Below are 19088 nucleotides of genomic sequence, written 5' to 3' on the forward strand. Positions count from 1 at the left end.
AATGTCACACACGTCCATGCCCGTGGATTCCCACGGGTGACCCCACTAGTCATTAATGTTATGCTATTATCAAAATTGTTGTTTTTACTTTTTAAAATGAGAAGCGGCTTCGTAAAAACGCCATGAAAACTCCTTGGAAGTACTCCACGGAAATGGCAGGAAGGGTCCTGTTATTAACCCATGTGGGGTATATAGACTGCAGTAGATCTACGACCAGGTGCAATCATCGACGTGATAAGCATTCACTAAAGTCCGGATTCCTTCAAATTTATTTCATTTCAGTGTTAAGTAGCATTATCGACCATTTTAAAATGTAATCAAATGTGTTTGTGGTTTAAAATATTTTTACTTCCTGTTGAGGCCGTTGCTCCCACAAAAACGACACAATACGCTATTTATACATGTTAACGCGGCAGAAAAAACCCCTTGGGGAGGCGGGATATTATTAGTTTTAATATTGTTTTTTAATAACATTAATATTATGCTACTAGCCGAAACCCGTGGAACATCCACGGAAGGGAGGATGTGGTGTATGGATAGAGTGTACCATTATGGATGGCATAGGGGATTTGCTTGTCTGAGTAAGAGTTAGGAAGAAAGATGAGAATGAAGAGTGCGTATATGCACAACGATCGCCGACACCGGCACAAATGCATGCTCTGGATTGTCCACTCAGTGGACGGCTTGCTTTCGCCTTCGCCTGTCCAATCAGCAGACGGCTTGCTTCGCCTTCACCCAGCAGACGTCAATACGATGGCGTCGTAATATGGCGTCATATCGGCAGTTAATCGGATGCTTTTGGGTCCCAACGTCGGCTAATTCAGATTTTTCGAGTATGTCTGTACGTGATAAACAAAGAGCGCGGTTCGTAGATCGTAAATCCATTAGTGCCGTGGGCATCGGGTCACTGGGTGCGGCGTAAAAGGGATAACAAAGTCGAGTCCTTACGCTATTATTATATAGATTATTATATAGATAGCTCTTAAAGGTCCACAGCCACGGAATCTCACTTAAAATGCATTTGATGTCATCTAAATGTCTTTTTATGGTGAATTCAAATATGGCATTGATTTTTTGTTATATTCGCTCTGAAACATTAAAAATGAAAGAAAACCGAACCACTTGGGAACGCCCCTAAAAATTCTGCCCCATACCTCAAAGCCGATGACGTAATCCATGTGACGTCACCTCCAGAACGCAGCTCGCTCGCAAGCATGCTCCACGTGCATTTGCTTGATACAAAACAAACACTTATTTTAACTCCGATTTACATTCCGTTTCCACTTTTAGTGAGAAGTAGGGGTCTGTGCAACCATTCATAAACTTTATTTGGTGCAAATCGGATAATTTTTAGCCGAGTACCTCAGACCGCGAGTTGTTATTTATATATTAATTGACACATAGTTGAGTACATGCAGGCCGCTCCACGGAGCGACCTTGCGGCCTTGTTTTAACTCCGATTTACATTCTGTTTCCACTTTTAGTGAGAAGTAGGGGTCTGTGCAACCATTCATAAACTTTATTTGGTGCAAATCGGATAATTTTTAGCCGAGTTACCTCAGACCGCGAGTTGTTATTTATATATTAATTCACACATAGTTGAGTACGTGCAGGCCGCTCCACGGAGCGACCATGTGGCCTTGTTTTAACTCCGATTTACATTCTGTTTCCACTTTTAGTGAGAAGTAGGGGGTCTGTGCAACCATTCATAAACTTTATTTGGTGCAAATCGGATAATTGTTAGCCGAGTTACCTCAGACCGTGAGTTATTATTTATATAATTCACACATAGTTGAATACGACCCGAGAATCGCAACGTCACTCCATTTAACTTTATTAAAATGGCGATAAAGACGTTTCCTTATATATCCTAATTTAAAATGTTCAAGGGAATAAAAAGACCATTTGGTTCACACCACTCGACTGTCCAATCAGCGGACGGCTCGCATCGCCTTCGCCCAGCAGACGCCAATATGATGGCGTCGTAATATGGCGTCGTATCGGCCGTTAATCGGATGCTTTTGGGTCCCAAAGTCGGCGAATTCAGATTTTTCGAGTATGTCTGTACGTGATAAACAAAGAGCGCGGTTCGTAGATGGTAAATCCATTAGTGCCGTGGGCATCGGGTCACTGGGTGCGGCGTAAAAGGGATAACAAAGTCGAGTCCTTACGCTATTATTATATAGATTTATCGTTAGTTTTGTTATTGACAGCATCTTTGGAAAAACGCCACGATAAAGCTAACTTAACATGGATATACACCTCAACACACAATCCCATTGGCGACAATGGTGGAAAAATCCGCTTGGGGGAGAAAACCCCATTGGGGAGGGGGGCAAATGAATGTTTGCAACCCTCATTGTGTAACCCTTAGTCATCCTGTCAAGTTTGGTTGAGATTGGATAAGTAATGACGGAATGTATCGCGGTCAAACATCATGAGACAGACAGACAGACACCAAATTGCGTATTTTCGTACGATGATTCACTCGCTCTGTACACCTCCAATTCGGCACTCATCAGTGTGAACCTTTACTTGCGCATTACACTTCATTTTGCCACATCGTCTGCTATATGTTTTAATGTTAAATCAATCCCCTGAATTAGAAGACCAACAACAAAAAAAAGCATTAGGCTGGTTAAAATAAATTTCCTGTTAATCATCGCCGCCTGCCCCATAAAAGTCGTCCGCCTCTAAAAAAAAATTTTTTTTTTTTTTGCTCGCGAAGTCAGTAAAATCCGTTCCCGCTCAGTGGAACAGGTTCGAATTTTGTATGTGCTCGCGTACTGTCTGAGCCAAGTTACATGTGCTCGAACTTCGCCGATCTGCAGGAGACCAATGAGGCAAACGTCTTCAGTAATGTCGACGCCAAAGCCAATCTCACATGCAACGATGCGACAGAGAAGCCAAACTACACGGCTGGCTATGAAGATGTGTGCTATATCTGTGGCTGTGTTGAGGAGCTGAGTACCACAGATGAGTCGTATCCGATATGCAGTACCTGCAGTAAGAGTCGTACTGCCGAGAAGAGGCCCACTCGGAAGTTCAAGAAGTAGTTGGTATTCTGAAGGAGAAGCGAACTATCATCGGCAAACGGGAGAGCCTCACGTGATAATTATTGCTGTGGATTCCGAGTCAAAAATTAAACGAGCGCTCCACTACATGTAGTCGTAGGTGATGATAGTACATGAATAAACGGCAACCAACATTCTCTTGGTGTTGAACTCTACTCAACATCTATGAGTGCTATAATAGCAGTAGCTGCTGATAGATAGATACATCTATGAGTGCTGTAATAGCAGTAGCTGCTCATAGATAGATACATCTATGAGTGCTATAATAGCAGTAGCTGCTGATAGATAGATACATCTATGAGTGTTGTAATAGCAGTAGCTGCTGATAGATAGGTACATCGATGAGTGCTATAGTAGCAGTAGCTGCTGACAGATAGATACATCGATGAGTGCTATAGTAGCAGTAGCTGCTCATAGATAGATACATCGATGAGTGCTATAGTAGCAGTAGCTGCTGATAGATAGATACATCTATGAGTGCTGTAATAGCAGTAGCTGCTCATAGATAGATACATCTATGAGTGCTATAATAGCAGTAGCTGCTCATAGATAGATACATCGATGAGTGCTATAGTAGCAGTAGCTGCTGATAGATAGATACATCTATGAGTGCTGTAATAGCAGTAGCTGCTCATAGATAGATACATCTATGAGTGCTATAATAGCAGTAGCTGCTGATATATAGATACATCTATGAGAGCTATAATAGCAGTAGCTGCTGATAGATAGATACATCTATGAGTGCTGTAATAGCAGTAGCTGCTGATAGATAGATGCATCTATGAGTGCTGTAATAGCAGTAGCTGCTGATAGATAGATACATCTATGAGTGCTATAATAGCAGTAGCTGCTGATAGATAGATGCATCTATGAGTGCTGTAATAGCAGTAGCTGCTGATATATAGATACATCTATGAGAGCTATAATAGCAGTAGCTGCTGATAGATAGATACATCTATGAGTGCTGTAATAGCAGTAGCTGCTGATAGATAGATACATCTATGAGTGCTGTAATAGCAGTAGCTGCTGATAGATAGATGCATCTATGAGTGCTGTAATAGCAGTAGCTGCTGATAGATAGATACATCTATGAGAGCTATAATAGCAGTAGCTGCTGATAGATAGATACATCTATGAGTGCTGTAATAGCAGTAGCTGCTGATAGATAGATACATCTATGAGTGCTATAATAGCAGTAGCTGCTGATAGATAGATACATCTATGAGTGCTGTAATAGCAGTAGCTGCTGATAGATAGATACATCTATGAGTGCTATAATAGCAGTAGCTGCTGATAGATAGACACATCTATGAGTGCTACAATAGCAGTAGCTGCTGATAGATAGACACATCTATGAGTGCTATAATAGCAGTAGCTGCTGATAGATAGACACATCTATGAGTGCTGTAATAGCAGTAGCTGCTCATAGATAGATACATCTATGAGTGCTATAATAGCAGTAGCTGCTGATAGATAGATACATCTATGAGTGTTGTAATAGCAGTAGCTGCTGATAGATAGGTACATCTATGAGTGCTATAATAGCAGTAGCTGCTCATAGATAGATACATCGATGAGTGCTATAGTAGCAGTAGCTGCTGATAGATAGATACATCTATGAGTGCTGTAATAGCAGTAGCTGCTCATAGATAGATACATCTATGAGTGCTATAATAGCAGTAGCTGCTGATAGATAGATACATCTATGAGTGCTATAATAGCAGTAGCTGCTGATATATAGATACATCTATGAGAGCTATAATAGCAGTAGCTGCTGATAGATAGATACATCTATGAGTGCTGTAATAGCAGTAGCTGCTGATAGATAGATACACCTATGAGTGCTGTAATAGCAGTAGCTGCTGATAGATAGATACATCTATGAGTGCTATAATAGCAGTAGCTGCTGATAGATAGACATCTATGATTGCTATAATAGCAGTAGCTGCTGATAGATAGATACATCTATGAGTGCTGTAATAGCAGTAGCTGCTGATAGATAGATACATCTATGAGTGCTATAATAGCAGTAGCTGCTGATAGATAGACACATCTATGAGTGCTACAATAGCAGTAGCTGCTGATCGACAGATACATCTATGAGTGCTATAATAGCAGTAGCTGCTGATAGATAGATACATCTATGAGTGTTGTAATAGCAGTAGCTGCTGATAGATAGATACATCTATGAATGCTGTAATAGCAGTAGCTGCTGATAGATAGATACATCTATGAGTGCTATAGTAGCAGTAGCTGCTGATAGATAGATACATCTATGAGTGCTGTAATAGCAGTAGCTGCTGATAGATAGATACATCTATGAGTGCTGTAATAGCAGTAGCTGCTCATAGATCGATACATCTATGAGTGCTGTAATAGCAGTAGCTGCTGATATATAGATACATCGATGAGTGCTGTAATAGCAGTAGCTGCTGATAGATAGATACATCTATGAGTGCTATAGTAGCAGTAGCTGCTGATATATAGATACATCTATGAGTGCTGTAATAGCAGTAGCTGCTGATATATAGATACATCGATGAGTGCTGTAATAGCAGTAGCTGCTGATAGATAGATACATCTATGAGTGCTATAGTAGCAGTAGCTGCTGATAGATAGATGCATGTATGAGTGCTGTAATAGCAGTAGCTGCTGATAGATAGATGCATGTATGAGTGCTGTAATAGCAGTAGCTGCTGATAGATAGATGCATCTATGAGTGCTGTAATAGCAGTAGCTGCTGATATATAGATACATCTATGAGAGCTATAATAGCAGTAGCTGCTGATAGATAGATACATCTATGAGTGCTGTAATAGCAGTAGCTGCTGATAGATAGATACATCTATGAGTGCTATAATAGCAGTAGCTGCTCATAGATAGATACATCGATGAGTGCTATAATAGCAGTAACTGCTGATAGATAGATACATCTATGAGTGCTGTAATAGCAGTAGCTGCTCATAGATAGATACATCTATGAGTGCTATAATAGCAGTAGCTGCTGATAGATAGATACATCTATGAGTGTTGTAATAGCAGTAGCTGCTGATAGATAGATACATCTATGAGTGCTATAATAGCAGTAGCTGCTCATAGATAGATACATCTATGAGTGCTATAATAGCAGTAGCTGCTGATAGATAGATACATCTATGAGTGTTGTAATAGCAGTAGCTGCTGATAGATAGATACATCTATGAGTGTTGTAATAGCAGTAGCTGCTCATAGATAGATACATCTATGAGTGCTATAATAGCAGTAGCTGCTGATAGATAGATACATCTATGAGTGTTGTAATAGCAGTAGCTGCTGATAGATAGATACATCTATGAGTGCTATAATAGCAGTAGCTGCTCATAGATAGATACATCTATGAGTGCTATAATAGCAGTAGCTGCTGATAGATAGATACATCTATGAGTGTTGTAATAGCAGTAGCTGCTGATAGATAGATACATCTATGAGTGCTATAATAGCAGTAGCTGCTCATAGATAGATACATCGATGAGTGTTGTAATAGCAGTAGCTGCTGATAGATAGATACATCTATGAGTGTTGTAATAGCAGTAGCTGCTGATAGATAGGTACATCTATGAGTGCTATAATAGCAGTAGCTGCTCATAGATAGATACATCGATGAGTGCTATAATAGCAGTAGCTGCTGATAGATAGATACATCTATGAGTGCTGTAATAGCAGTAGCTGCTCATAGATAGATACATCTATGAGTGCTATAATAGCAGTAGCTGCTGATAGATAGATACATCTATGAGTGCTATAATAGCAGTAGCTGCTCATAGATAGATACATCTATGAGTGCTATAATAGCAGTAGCTGCTGATAGATAGATACATCTATGAGTGTTGTAATAGCAGTAGCTGCTGATAGATAGATACATCTATGAGTGCTATAATAGCAGTAGGTGCTGATATATAGATACATATATGAGTGCTATAATAGCAGTAGCTGCTGATAGATAGAAACATCTATGAGTGCTGTAATAGCAGTAGCTGCTCATAGATAGATACATCTATGAGTGTTGTAATAGCAGTAGCTGCTGATAGATAGGTACATCTATGAGTGCTATAATAGCAGTAGCTGCTCATAGATAGATACATCGATGAGTGCTATAATAGCAGTAGCTGCTGATAGATAGATACATCTATGAGTGCTGTAATAGCAGTAGCTGCTCATAGATAGATACATCTATGAGTGCTATAATAGCAGTAGCTGCTGATAGATAGATACATCTATGAGTGCTGTAATAGCAGTAGCTGCTGATAGATAGATACATCTATGAGTGTTGTAATAGCAGTAGCTGCTGATAGATAGGTACATCTATGAGTGCTATAATAGCAGTAGCTGCTGATAGATAGATACATCTATGAGTGCTGTAATAGCAGTAGCTGCTCATAGATAGATGCATGTATGAGTGCTGTAATAGCAGTAGCTGCTCATAGATAGATACATCTATGAGTGCTATAATAGCAGTAGCTGCTGATATATAGATACATCTATGAGTGCTGTAATAGCAGTAGCTGCTGATATATAGATACATATATGAGTGCTATAATAGCAGTAGCTGCTGATATATAGATACATCTATGAGTGCTATAATAGCAGTAGCTGCTGATATATAGATACATCTATGAGTGCTATAATAGCAGTAGATAGATACATCTATGAGTGCTGTAATAGCAGTAGCTGCTCATAGATAGATACATCTATGAGTGCTATAATAGCAGTAGCTGCTGATAGATAGATACATCTATGAGTGCTGTAATAGCAGTAGCTGCTGATAGATAGATACATCTATGAGTGTTGTAATAGCAGTAGCTGCTGATAGATAGGTACATCTATGAGTGCTATAATAGCAGTAGCTGCTGATAGATAGATACATCTATGAGTGCTGTAATAGCAGTAGCTGCTCATAGATAGATGCATGTATGAGTGCTGTAATAGCAGTAGCTGCTCATAGATAGATACATCTATGAGTGCTATAATAGCAGTAGCTGCTGATATATAGATACATCTATGAGTGCTGTAATAGCAGTAGCTGCTGATATATAGATACATATATGAGTGCTATAATAGCAGTAGCTGCTCATAGATAGATACATCTATGAGTGCTATAATAGCAGTAGCTGCTGATATATAGATACATCTATGAGTGCTATAATAGCAGTAGCTGCTGATATATAGATACATCTATGAGTGCTGTAATAGCAGTAGCTGCTGATATATAGATACATCTATGAGTGCTATAATAGCAGTAGCTGCTCATAGATAGATACATCTATGAGTGCTATAATAGCAGTAGCTGCTGATATATAGATACATCTATGAGTGCTGTAATAGCAGTAGCTGCTGATATATAGATACATATATGAGTGCTATAATAGCAGTAGCTGCTGATATATAGATACATCTATGAGTGCTATAATAGCAGTAGCTGCTGATAGATAGATGTACAAACGCGAACCAGTCATCCTTTTGTGTGGTTAATGTCCTCTTCCATGTCTACCAAACTGCTCAATATGCATGTACCGGTACCATGAAGTGATATTTCGTGGCGAGGAATTCTAGTCAAATATGTATGAATGCTATGGCAATAGCTGCTGATAGATACATGTATGGCAACCGGACATTATTCTTAAAAGCCGAAGTTTTGGTCTACCATTGTTATATGTATCAGCAAATATTAAAAGTAAACAGAACTCAATGTGACATAGGTTTCTTTATTTGAATCGTATCAGTGCGTACATACGAAGGTTTACTAGTTTAGAAATCATAACATGATTCATCATGTATGTCCGATCAAGTATATTTAAGAAAAAAACATGTGCGTTGAATAATCCATTAAAATTTCACTCTGGAAAAAAAAAAAAAAAAAAAACCCTCCTGCCCTACCCACTTTTTTGAAAAAAAGTGATGATAAACAGGAAAATTTTTTTTAACCAGCCTTAAGTAATATAATCTTCCTTTTTTGCACAGAGAAAACAGCTAGATTAAAAAACGGACACATTATGCTCCACGCACAGTGGATCCAGGTTCGGTGCACCACGCTCGATGGAAACAAAATGGCTTGGAATTTGCAGGTTGTCGCTACTCTTAGTATATGGGGACTCTATGGAGGGATGGAGAGGGAGCAAATTGGAAATGCCAAAATTGAGAAAAGGAACAGAAGGGAAGAGGATAGTGTTGTGTTCTGTTCTTACATTGATGATGTAAATGTTCATGTGATTTTGGACATGAGAAGATGTTTGTAAAGGAGTGGAGAAAGCATCGTGGAAAGAGGGAAATGGTGGATTGAATAAAGGCTGTCATCTCACTCCTGTGGTCCGGATCTTTGGCTATGTAAGCGACACAACATATCGGAATCCGAATGGAGGTATCTCATTATTGTATACCTATAGATAGGGAGTATATTGAGGAAATGAAAATTTAGGAAAATAAGTGAATATATTTTCATATTTTTCCATTTCAATCCCATAACAAATAACATGTACACAATTACACCAACAGACACTAGTAATCTACAACTACCACTAACATAGACATTTTCATCCAATTATTGTTACTATTGCCATCAATGACAAAATGTGTCCAAATGTCGCCATTTGATTTGAAATTTTCTTGATTTCCAATTTGATTTGATTTGAAAAAAAGAAAAAAGAAGACCGATAGTCTAACAACGGCGTAGCTGGGCATGTTTGATACTTTGGTAGTATGATAGTTGTTTTTATTTTATTTTACTCTTGTATACATGGTCGAGGCTCATTGAGGAGCTAGTGAACGGATCCGGATGTAACAAACAGGAACAGGACGCAAAACATGCATGCATGGGGTAAACAAGGTGGATACAGAAAAAAAATCTCCAAGGAGGGAAAACTGGAAATTTGGAAAGTGGACGGATTTGGGTGGACTTAACGAGGGGAGAAAAGATCATGGTTTTGTAATGTGGGATGATCAGACATGGTGGAGAACAGCTGTCATAAAGACCTGAAGAGAAGAATGAGATTGAAGAGGATGTGCAAGTTGATTCGACAGGTGGGGAAAAGAAGGAACAAAGGAGTGGAGGTAAGCTGTGAGCCTGGATTTAGGTAGTTTTACCAGAAGAGGGTTGATGGTGGACCGTGTGAGCCCTACAGAAACCTGAGATGGGTATGGGGGGAGGAGGGGACAATCCACGGAAAGAGCAGAGGGTGCAACACCAGAAAGGAGGTGGGGGAAGACAGGGAGGCCACTGACCTGTTTGCGATGGCGAAGTGATAGGCCCATTGACTCAGCTTCATCACGAGAGAGTTCAATGATCTTGAAGAAATTATTTTAAAGAAATTACATTTGTTTAGCTTCATACTTGATGGATATTGGCAATAGCTGCTTTACCCAAAGTTTACCCAAAGCAAGAGAATTAAGTCTTGCCTCTGGGCCGTTCACTTCCACAATGGTGGACAGCTGACAGATCGGATGTGGAATGAAGACACGATGAAACTATCAATACGAGAAAACAACAAAAAATGTTTTCCAAATCACCACAAAGAGAACTAACAAGAAAGCATCTGAAATTGCAAATCCCACCTGTGTCCGTTTTGTATTCAGACTTCTTATGCTAAACATGACGAAAACACTAGAAAAATACAAAAATTTGACGATTTTAGGCGATTTTGAACTTTTGACCTCACAAGCAACAGGCTTCAGTGACCCAAAACGCAAACCTTGTTCATATGTCAAGTCAATCAGATGAAAATTGATGATTTCGTGCAACTTTGACCTTTGGATATAAAAAAAATCAGCTTCTAGCTTTTGATTGGTGAACCAAGTCAGTGAACCAATATGCAAATTCTTTAAATGTCAGGTCAATCGGATAAAAATTGATGATTTTATGTGATGCTGACCTTTGACCTTTCGACCATTTGACCAAATTATCAATTTGTCTTCTCCATATTTTCATAATAAAGTGCTGGGGACGGGTTAATAAATGATAAACCTTTGATGGAGGTTTAAATATCGTTCAGCGTTTTCGGTTGGAAATCCAGTTGCTATTCAAGTGGGCCTGCTTCCATTCAAGTGGCATTGGTTGGATCACAGAAGACGGATCAGTCTCATCACACTAGAATTGTTCAGGCCGATCACAGTGCTCGACCAGTTTTGTCTGCATGACAACATTATCAACATGTATTTATCAGAGACTGACACACAGATTTCGATTATACACTTTAAATAGTCAGTGAGAGCTCATTGTGGTTCCAAGGTAAAGCATTTTTGAGCAGGTTGAAACAAAATGGTGGTTCAAGACCCCTGCAAGGTGAATGTGGGCTGACTAAGGGTAAGCCTTTTTTTTTCCATGATGAGCATCCTGTTAATGATCTTCAAAAGGGGTGTTTAAGTTTACCCAAACACCCAGTTTTCATTCCTGCACTCTGTTGGAGTCCCCTGAGTATATTTGCAAAGTTTTGGGCCGCTACATTTCATGGTTTTGGAGTTATGGTGGAGACACACACACACACACACACACACACACACACACACATTTATTATTATAGATGACCATTTTCATTGTAATGAAAACATACCTTGTTCAGTTATCAACGTGTTGTTTTGGTTTTTAAAATGTACCTAAACTCAGAGGGGATGTTGACGTGTACAGTGGACTTGTACAATGTACATTTCACATAACTTTAATGTGTACATGTATATTTCAAAGTGTATATGAACATAACTTCTTCAAAGTGTACGTGTCCATAATAACTTCTAAAAGAAGAAGGAAAACATATCTCTTAGGAATTTCCCCAGCCTCCCGACTAATTTTTTTTTTATGGGATTTTGCACGCCACAAAGCCTACTAGGCTACTCGATGTGGGGGCTAATTAATTGCATACGCTGGCATTTCACTACCAAGCCGATTTTCATTGCCTCTAATGTTTTCACATATGTGAATTACATGTCCATCAGTTTGTTTATAAATCCTGTGTTTGCTTCAGTCTTGAAAAGTCTGTCAAAAACAGAGTTTTTTATCTTGCCAAAACGAAGTTTTTGCAAGATGTATCAGTCAGCTTGTATGTTTGTTTGTTTGTTTGTTTTTTTGTTTTTTTGTTTTTTTGTTTGTGGTTAATCATTTTTTTTTCACGTTTAGATCACTCTGTAGACCACAGTTATTATTGGAAACTCCTGTAACTTCGCATATCAGAGTCCTATAGAGATACCCTTCAGCACACAAAATTTTGAAGGTCAAGGTCAAAGGTCAAGGTCACTTTGCGGTCAATCATGGAGGTCAACGAAACCCTTATTTTTTGAGTAACTTTGATCGGATCGTCTCCAAACTTCATGGGAATCTAGTATATGGTCCGGCGCTCAGCTGATTAGTTTTTGGTGGCGATCGGCCTTGACCTTCATGGTTAGCGCTGGAGGTCGAAAATTATTGACCCCAAGGTCAAATTACGAAACCCTTATTTTTTGAGTAACTTTGATCTTATGATCTCCAAACTTGGTGGGTATATAGGGTGTGGTATGGCGCTCAGTTGCTTAGTTTTTGGTGTCGATCGGCCTTGACCTTCAAGGTCATTTTGAAGGTCATTCAATTTTGACCAAAAGGTAAAATTTTTCACGTTTAGATCACTCTGTAGACCACAGTTATTATTGGAAACTCCTGTAACTTCGCATATCAGAGTCCTATAGAGATACCCTTCAGCACACAAAATTTTGAAGGTCAAGGTCAAAGGTCAAGGTCACTTTGCGGTCAATCATGGAGGTCAACGAAACCCTTATTTTTTGAGTAACTTTGATCGGATCGTCTCCAAACTTCATGGGAATCTAGTATATGGTCCGGCGCTCAGCTGATTAGTTTTTGGTGGCGATCGGCCTTGACCTTCATGGTTAGCGCTGGAGGTCGAAAATTATTGACCCCAAGGTCAAATTACGAAACCCTTATTTTTTGAGTAACTTTGATCTTATGATCTCCAAACTTGGTGGGTATATAGGGTGTGGTATGGCGCTCAGCTGATTAGTTTTTGGTGTCGATCGGCCTTGACCTTCAAGGTCATTTTGAAGGTCATTCAATTTTGACCAAAAGGTAAAATTTTCAAGTTTCAGTTACCATATCGAGTAGTACCTCAAATTGAAGCCCTTGTTGAGTGCTTTCCAAACATATAACTAGTTTGACAATGTGACGTCATTTGACGGCGTTATGACGAAAAAACTGCACTTTTCATGTATATTGTATTGCTTTAGTTCGCATTGTTTAGGTCACTCTGTAGAGCACAGTTCCCTTTGGAAACTCTTGTAAGTTCGCATATCAGAGTCTTTTAGAGATACCCTTTAGCACACAAAATTATGAAGGTCAAGGTCAAAGGTCAAGGTCACTTTGCGGCCAATCATGGAGGTCGACGAAACACTAATTTTTTGAGTAACTTTGATCGGATCGTCTCCAAACTTCATGGGAATCTAGTATATGGTCCGGCGCTCAGCTGATTAGTTTTTGGTGGCGATCGGCCTTGACCTTCATGGTTAGCGCTGGAGGTCGAAAATTATTGACCCCAAGGTCAAATTTTGAAATCGTAGGTACCATATCGAGTAATACCTCATATGAATGCCCTTGATGAGTGCTTCCCAGATCTGTAAACAGTTTGACGCTATGACGTCATTTGATGACGTCATGACGAAAAAACGGAATTTTCATGAAAAAATTATTTCCTCAGTTCTCATCAAAATCTTTCAATATTTCATGTGCGTTGGTCATGAAGACATACTATTCACCATACGAAATTATTAAGGTCAAGGTCAAATGGCAAGATACGGTTCACCCTGTGGGTGACATATGTTCATTTTATTTATTAAAGACTTCACTATTTTCTTTCCTTTGCATTATGAGAACGTATCTTCATTGGGCAGTGTATGTTCGACTGCTGCCGCGATTTGCTGTGAACAAAACATGCATTACCTCGTTTCCTCTGCATGTGTTTCCTCCTTTCCTTTCATGCATTACCTCCTCTGCATGTGTGCTCGTTTCCTCTGTGCAGTGTCTGCTGCCCCCCCCCCCCCTTCCTGCCCCCAAGCCCTCTCCCTCCCACACTTCTCCCTGCTCTCAAATGTTGTGGTTGTGTGCTTCCCCTTCTCTCCCCATCTTGTCTTCCGCTCCCTCTTTTTGTATATTTTGTTTGTCTGGTTGATTTGTTTGTGAAATAAATGTTCGCTCTTTCACGAGCCTCCATTCAGTATACAAAAAAAAAAGTGTTATAAAAATGTACCTATATTTCTTCAAAATGGTAGCTTCATGTTATGATAGAGGACGTGTTGTTCAGTCTTCAAATGTACACCAGACGCATGTGCAGCCTGTTCCAAGTCAAGGCATATTTGAGCAGGCCGAAACAAAATGGCGGCTTCTGCGACGTGAAATCGGGTAGACCAACAGAGCAATATTCTAGAGAGCAAAGCTAGCTTTACGTTTCCGTTATACTGCCCACTCTCTGTATTTGATATCTCAGCAAGCATCTAATGTAGATCTTCTGGTGACCGATGCCCTACAGTTGGTGCAGGAACTTAGGAACTTGCACAGAGGAAGCGGAAAATATATTCACGTGTTTTCACAGATCAGCAGACACTTCAACTTCCCCGTCGGATGCAATGATAAACGATGGCCGAGTCGATGGACTGCTATATCTTCAGTCATCAATAACTATGAGGCTGTTTTGAAAAGACTGTACGAGATGGCCGAGTCAAATACTCTGAGTTATCAGCAAAAGCACAATCTCCCTATGATATCTTCAGCCCAGTGGTGACATATCTGGGATTGCAGGTAGCATTGGACGCCACAGCATCTTTGCACGAGTTCAACAAAAATTTGCAGGTGGAAAAGCAAACCGTATCAGGGATGCTCGACAATGCGCTACCAGGAATGCACTTATGAGTCTACAAACTGAAGAGGAATTTTCTTCAATTGTTGCTGATGTGAGCCACAAAATTGAAGTTCATAAGCCGGACCCCCTTCAGCAGCGAGATGAGCGACAGGACACAGCAACAACTACTGGGTTGAATGTATATGAATGTTTGGTTAACTTCTAAAGTGGACATAAATCACATTGACATCCTGAACTCGACTGTGAAGCACTTCCTGTCCAGTTGAAAATGTTCCATCAGAAATTCCACCCGAAAACTGTTTTAGATGCAGGGGGAGAAATTACTGCAATGTCACCTGATATGAGGCGTCTTTTCTACCAGGTGGAGAAACTTCACCGGCTACTGCCTGTTTTTCCTGCTACTTCCTGCCAAGCAGAGCGCTCATTCAGTTATCTCCGTCGGCTGAAAACATGACTCCGAAACACCATGGGACAACTGTGGTTAAATCCAGCAGCAATATGCCACGTACATAAAGACAAGCGAGATCAAGTAGACGTACATGGGATCATAACATAATAATTCAGCAACGGGAAAGAAACCCGCCGCAACATATTTGGGGGGGGGGGGGGGGGGGGGGGTTACATGGAGAACAAGGGAAGGGGAATAATAAATTTACATATTTCATGTGCATTTTTGTGTGGGCCTATATGGTGTGTCACAGTGGTAATGATAACATCGTTATTATTGGTATAACATACAACCCCTGCACCATCTTGTCCTTGCTTTTCGCGGCATCGGCTCTAAGATCTTGTGCGACAATTCCCGGGAATGCTGGTCGTCCCCCTCAATCATGCAAATAAATAGTTGCCGTTGGTAGTCGTAGTAGTAGATTGGAATACGGATATTGAACTACTGGACTCGGTTTTGTAGATACAACTGCAACTGAAAGGATGGCATATGCAATGGATATATTCAGATAAGTCCGCCCAAGGACATAAACTCATGGTTCAGGTCCTCAGGTCCTAAACGGAAAGTTCAAAATTTTTACAACCAACTAATGATAACACCTGACTTTACCTCTGCAACCGTAGGTAGGCGGAGTTATGGTTTCGCCCATCTGTCTGTTTGTGAACAGGACATCTCAAAAAATGGATGGAATTGGATGAAATTTGTTGGAGAGGTTGGGTGTGCGACAAGGATGAAATGATCTGATTTTGGTTCTGGTCCGCAGATCCAGATCTGGCCTATCAGTGGAATCAGTGCCGGATTAAGCCTCGGCTGGCCCTAAGGCACATTTTGAAATTTTAGAGAATGGCCTGAACAATTTAAATTAGATCTCGGGCTCATGGAAATGGACCCCAGACAAAAGATGAACTGATTCATGAACAAAATATTCAATACAAAAAAAGAAATATTTAATGTGAAAAGAAACAAGGTTACAATCTAAGGTCTAGCAAACTGTAAAGCAAAGCGCCAAATCTGTGCGTGTTTTGTCATGCATATATTCATACACTGAAAATTGTATAGTCTAAACTAGTTTGAAAGTAGTGTATGAATATATGAATAGAGCCTGTGATTGATGCTGTGAAGAGGAACAGGTTGAGATGGTTTGGTCACGTGTTGAGGAAGGATGAAAGTGACTGGTTGAGAAGAGTGATGGAAATGAATGTAGAAGGAAGTAGAAGACGGGGAAGACCGAGAAAGACTTGGCTGAAGATGGTGGAAGAAGAAATGCGGGCAAGGGGGTTAACAAGGGGAAATGCAGAAAATAGGGCAAAATGGAGAAGATTGTCATGGGGACCGCAAGGCTAACCCCCGCTCTAGCAGGGAAAATGGCCTTAAAATGCCTGTTGTTGTTGTTGTTGTTGTTGTTGTATGAATATATGCATGACAAAACACGCACAGATTTGGCACTTTGCTTTACAGTTTACTAGACCTTAGATTGTAACCTTGCGCGTGTTTACAACTGCAAACTCTTCAATTACGGATCTGAAGTCCAGTTCTCAGAGCAAATCTATTGACGGAGCAAATAATAAAAAATTGACGAAAACTGCTTGTCCATTTTTGTGGCCCGAATTTTTGGCTGGCCCTAAGGCACATGCCTTGTCTGCCTAACGGTTAATCCGGCCTTGAGTGGAATACAAAACGTAAACTGTACAGCCTGGCAGAGGTGTGCCCTCTACCGAATGCCATTCTAGTAGAAATTCATTCCAAACAGGAAGCACATTGTTTTTAAGGACGTCATAAAGGACACAAACAACAGGCACAAATAACTAATGTAACGTGTAAAATAAAGTTATCTGTCTCATCCCATATCTGTTTTAATACTGTTGTATTCACACAAATGCTCTTGAACACAGGGGACATTTCACCATTTTAAAACAAATGAGACAATATAATCAGGAATTCATAAATAAAAATGAACGCTGGTACGTATTATGTAGATGTAATCGTGGTTACATTGGTACAGTGCTGAGCTCCTCTTCTTCCTCCGTCCGTCAACAACGCGGCAGTTCCTGTTGTCTGCTTCACAGAATCAGGACGAACGCGCCTTCCGTGCTTTCTCGCTTTCCGCACAGTCACCGTACGTTCGTGTGCGTAGCGCGTGGGCTCTGGACGTGCTCGCCATGTCGCTCGAGCCGAGGTGCGCGTGCCTTGCGTCAGGCGGGGCGGGGGGCGGGGCCAGGCGTTGCGCAGGCGCATCACACACCTCGTACGTACGACGGACGCGCGATGGACTCGCACTCGCAGTCCAAAGCACCGCTCGGAGGAAGAAGCAGGTCTTCAGGTTGCAGGTGCGGCGTTTCGGTTGACGCCATATAGAGTCCGAACGAGCGACGATCGCCATGAGGATCTCCAGGGTTTTAATGAAATGCGTGAGCGCGGCGAACCTCACCAGGCAGATCGAATATTATTCAAGATTTTCTCCATCACCGCTGTCCATTAAACAGCTGATTGATTTCGGTAAGTTACCTTTACCGTGGGAATTAAACGTGTACTTTTGATACTAATACGGTAAATACATTAAATGATTAATCGACTCGTGCGACGCAATAATTGTATTATAATGATATGCACTGGATATTAATTATTAACAATTAGTGGTGGTGGGGGGGGGGGGTCAAGTACTCGATTTCAAGTTCGTGTGCAGTTCAAGTTAATTTTTGGGAACCACTATAAATGAATTCTACTGGGTCCTACTAATCGGAAAAATGATGTCGCCATTTTTTCTGTTGACCTTTAGTGACCTTGACTCAAGGTCAAAGTTCAAACGTCATTACACTTACAGTGACCATACTTCATCCAAATCCAAAGCATATCAAGCTGGGTACCAAAATGTGGTAAATTTCACAAGGAAATTGGTTATGACATTTGTTTCGTCATTTGACCTTTCGTTTTTTTGCAATATGCAAATGAGCTAATTAGAGACAAAAATATGCATAATTAGCATACCCTATTAAACATACATCCGTCGTAAATGAAATATTCTTTTCAATTTCAAAACACGTGTTTCTCCCCCATTTCCCCAGATAGATTGTCAAATTTCAACTCGTTATTTTATCGTCCATGCGTTGTTGTTTTGATTATAGTTACTTTTGGTTTGAATTTCCTGTAACTTGTAACTTGTCTCTGATTCCTTAATATCTCTTCCTGGTTACTCCCTCCTCCGGTATGATAGACCTGAGCCTCGGCCTGGTGGTGGGGTGGCTATCTTTATCAAAAACTCTCTTCCTCACTCTCCTTGCACTGCCCTCTCTCCTCCTCACCCCCAGGAGTACCTCTGGCTACGGCTTCCTCTCCGCTCCCACCTTTTGTTCATATGTGTTCTGTACCGTCCCCCAAACAGTGATGACTCCATCTACATTTCACTGTCTGACAACATGGACCAACTTCTATCCACTCATCCCAACTCTCTATTCCTCATATGTGGTGACTTCAATTGTCATCATGCCATCTGGTTGGGTGTGGGTTCCTCTCTCACCAGTCATGGCACCTCAGCAAAGGACTTCTGTGACTCACTGGGATTGACACAATCTGTCAATTTCCCGACCCGGATCTCAGCCAATGGAGTATCTTCTCTTCTAGACTTGGTTATGACTAACTTCCCTGCTAATGTCTGCTGCTCTTCTTCTGCTCCAATCGGTTCTTCTGATCATGTGCTTGTCAAAGTGGACA

The 19088-nt window shown here is 40.6% G+C and overlaps 2 protein-coding genes across 7 annotated transcripts in view; one reads left to right on the forward strand and one right to left on the reverse strand.

The window, feature by feature from the left end:
- LOC137433922 (homeobox protein DLX-3-like) overlaps positions 1 to 17383 on the reverse strand; it is a 41568-nt gene extending 24185 nt beyond the window's left edge. The window contains exon 1 of the mRNA XM_068126416.2: positions 17373 to 17383. The gene's annotated coding sequence lies outside the window, so the exon portion shown is untranslated. The remainder of the gene's footprint in view (positions 1 to 17372) is intronic.
- Positions 17384 to 17574: 191 nt separating this feature from the next.
- The window catches only part of LOC137433921 (pyruvate dehydrogenase (acetyl-transferring) kinase isozyme 2, mitochondrial), a 74250-nt gene continuing 72736 nt past the window's right edge, over positions 17575 to 19088 (forward strand). For 3 of the 6 annotated variants that reach the window (XM_078785924.1, XM_078785926.1, XM_068126414.2), the window contains exon 1: positions 17601 to 17876. In XM_078785924.1, coding sequence (XP_078642050.1) covers positions 17759 to 17876 — 118 coding nt within the window. In that variant the 5' untranslated portion in view covers positions 17601 to 17758. Of the gene's footprint in view, positions 17877 to 19088 lie in introns of all 6 variants that reach the window. The other 3 variants (XM_068126413.2, XM_068126415.2, XM_078785925.1) reach the window with 3 other exon arrangements.

The sequence above is a fragment of the Myxine glutinosa genome, chromosome 10 (assembly GCF_964187855.1).
Source record: "Myxine glutinosa chromosome 10, kmMyxGlut1.1, whole genome shotgun sequence".
NCBI classification, from domain to species: domain Eukaryota; kingdom Metazoa; phylum Chordata; class Myxini; order Myxiniformes; family Myxinidae; genus Myxine; species Myxine glutinosa.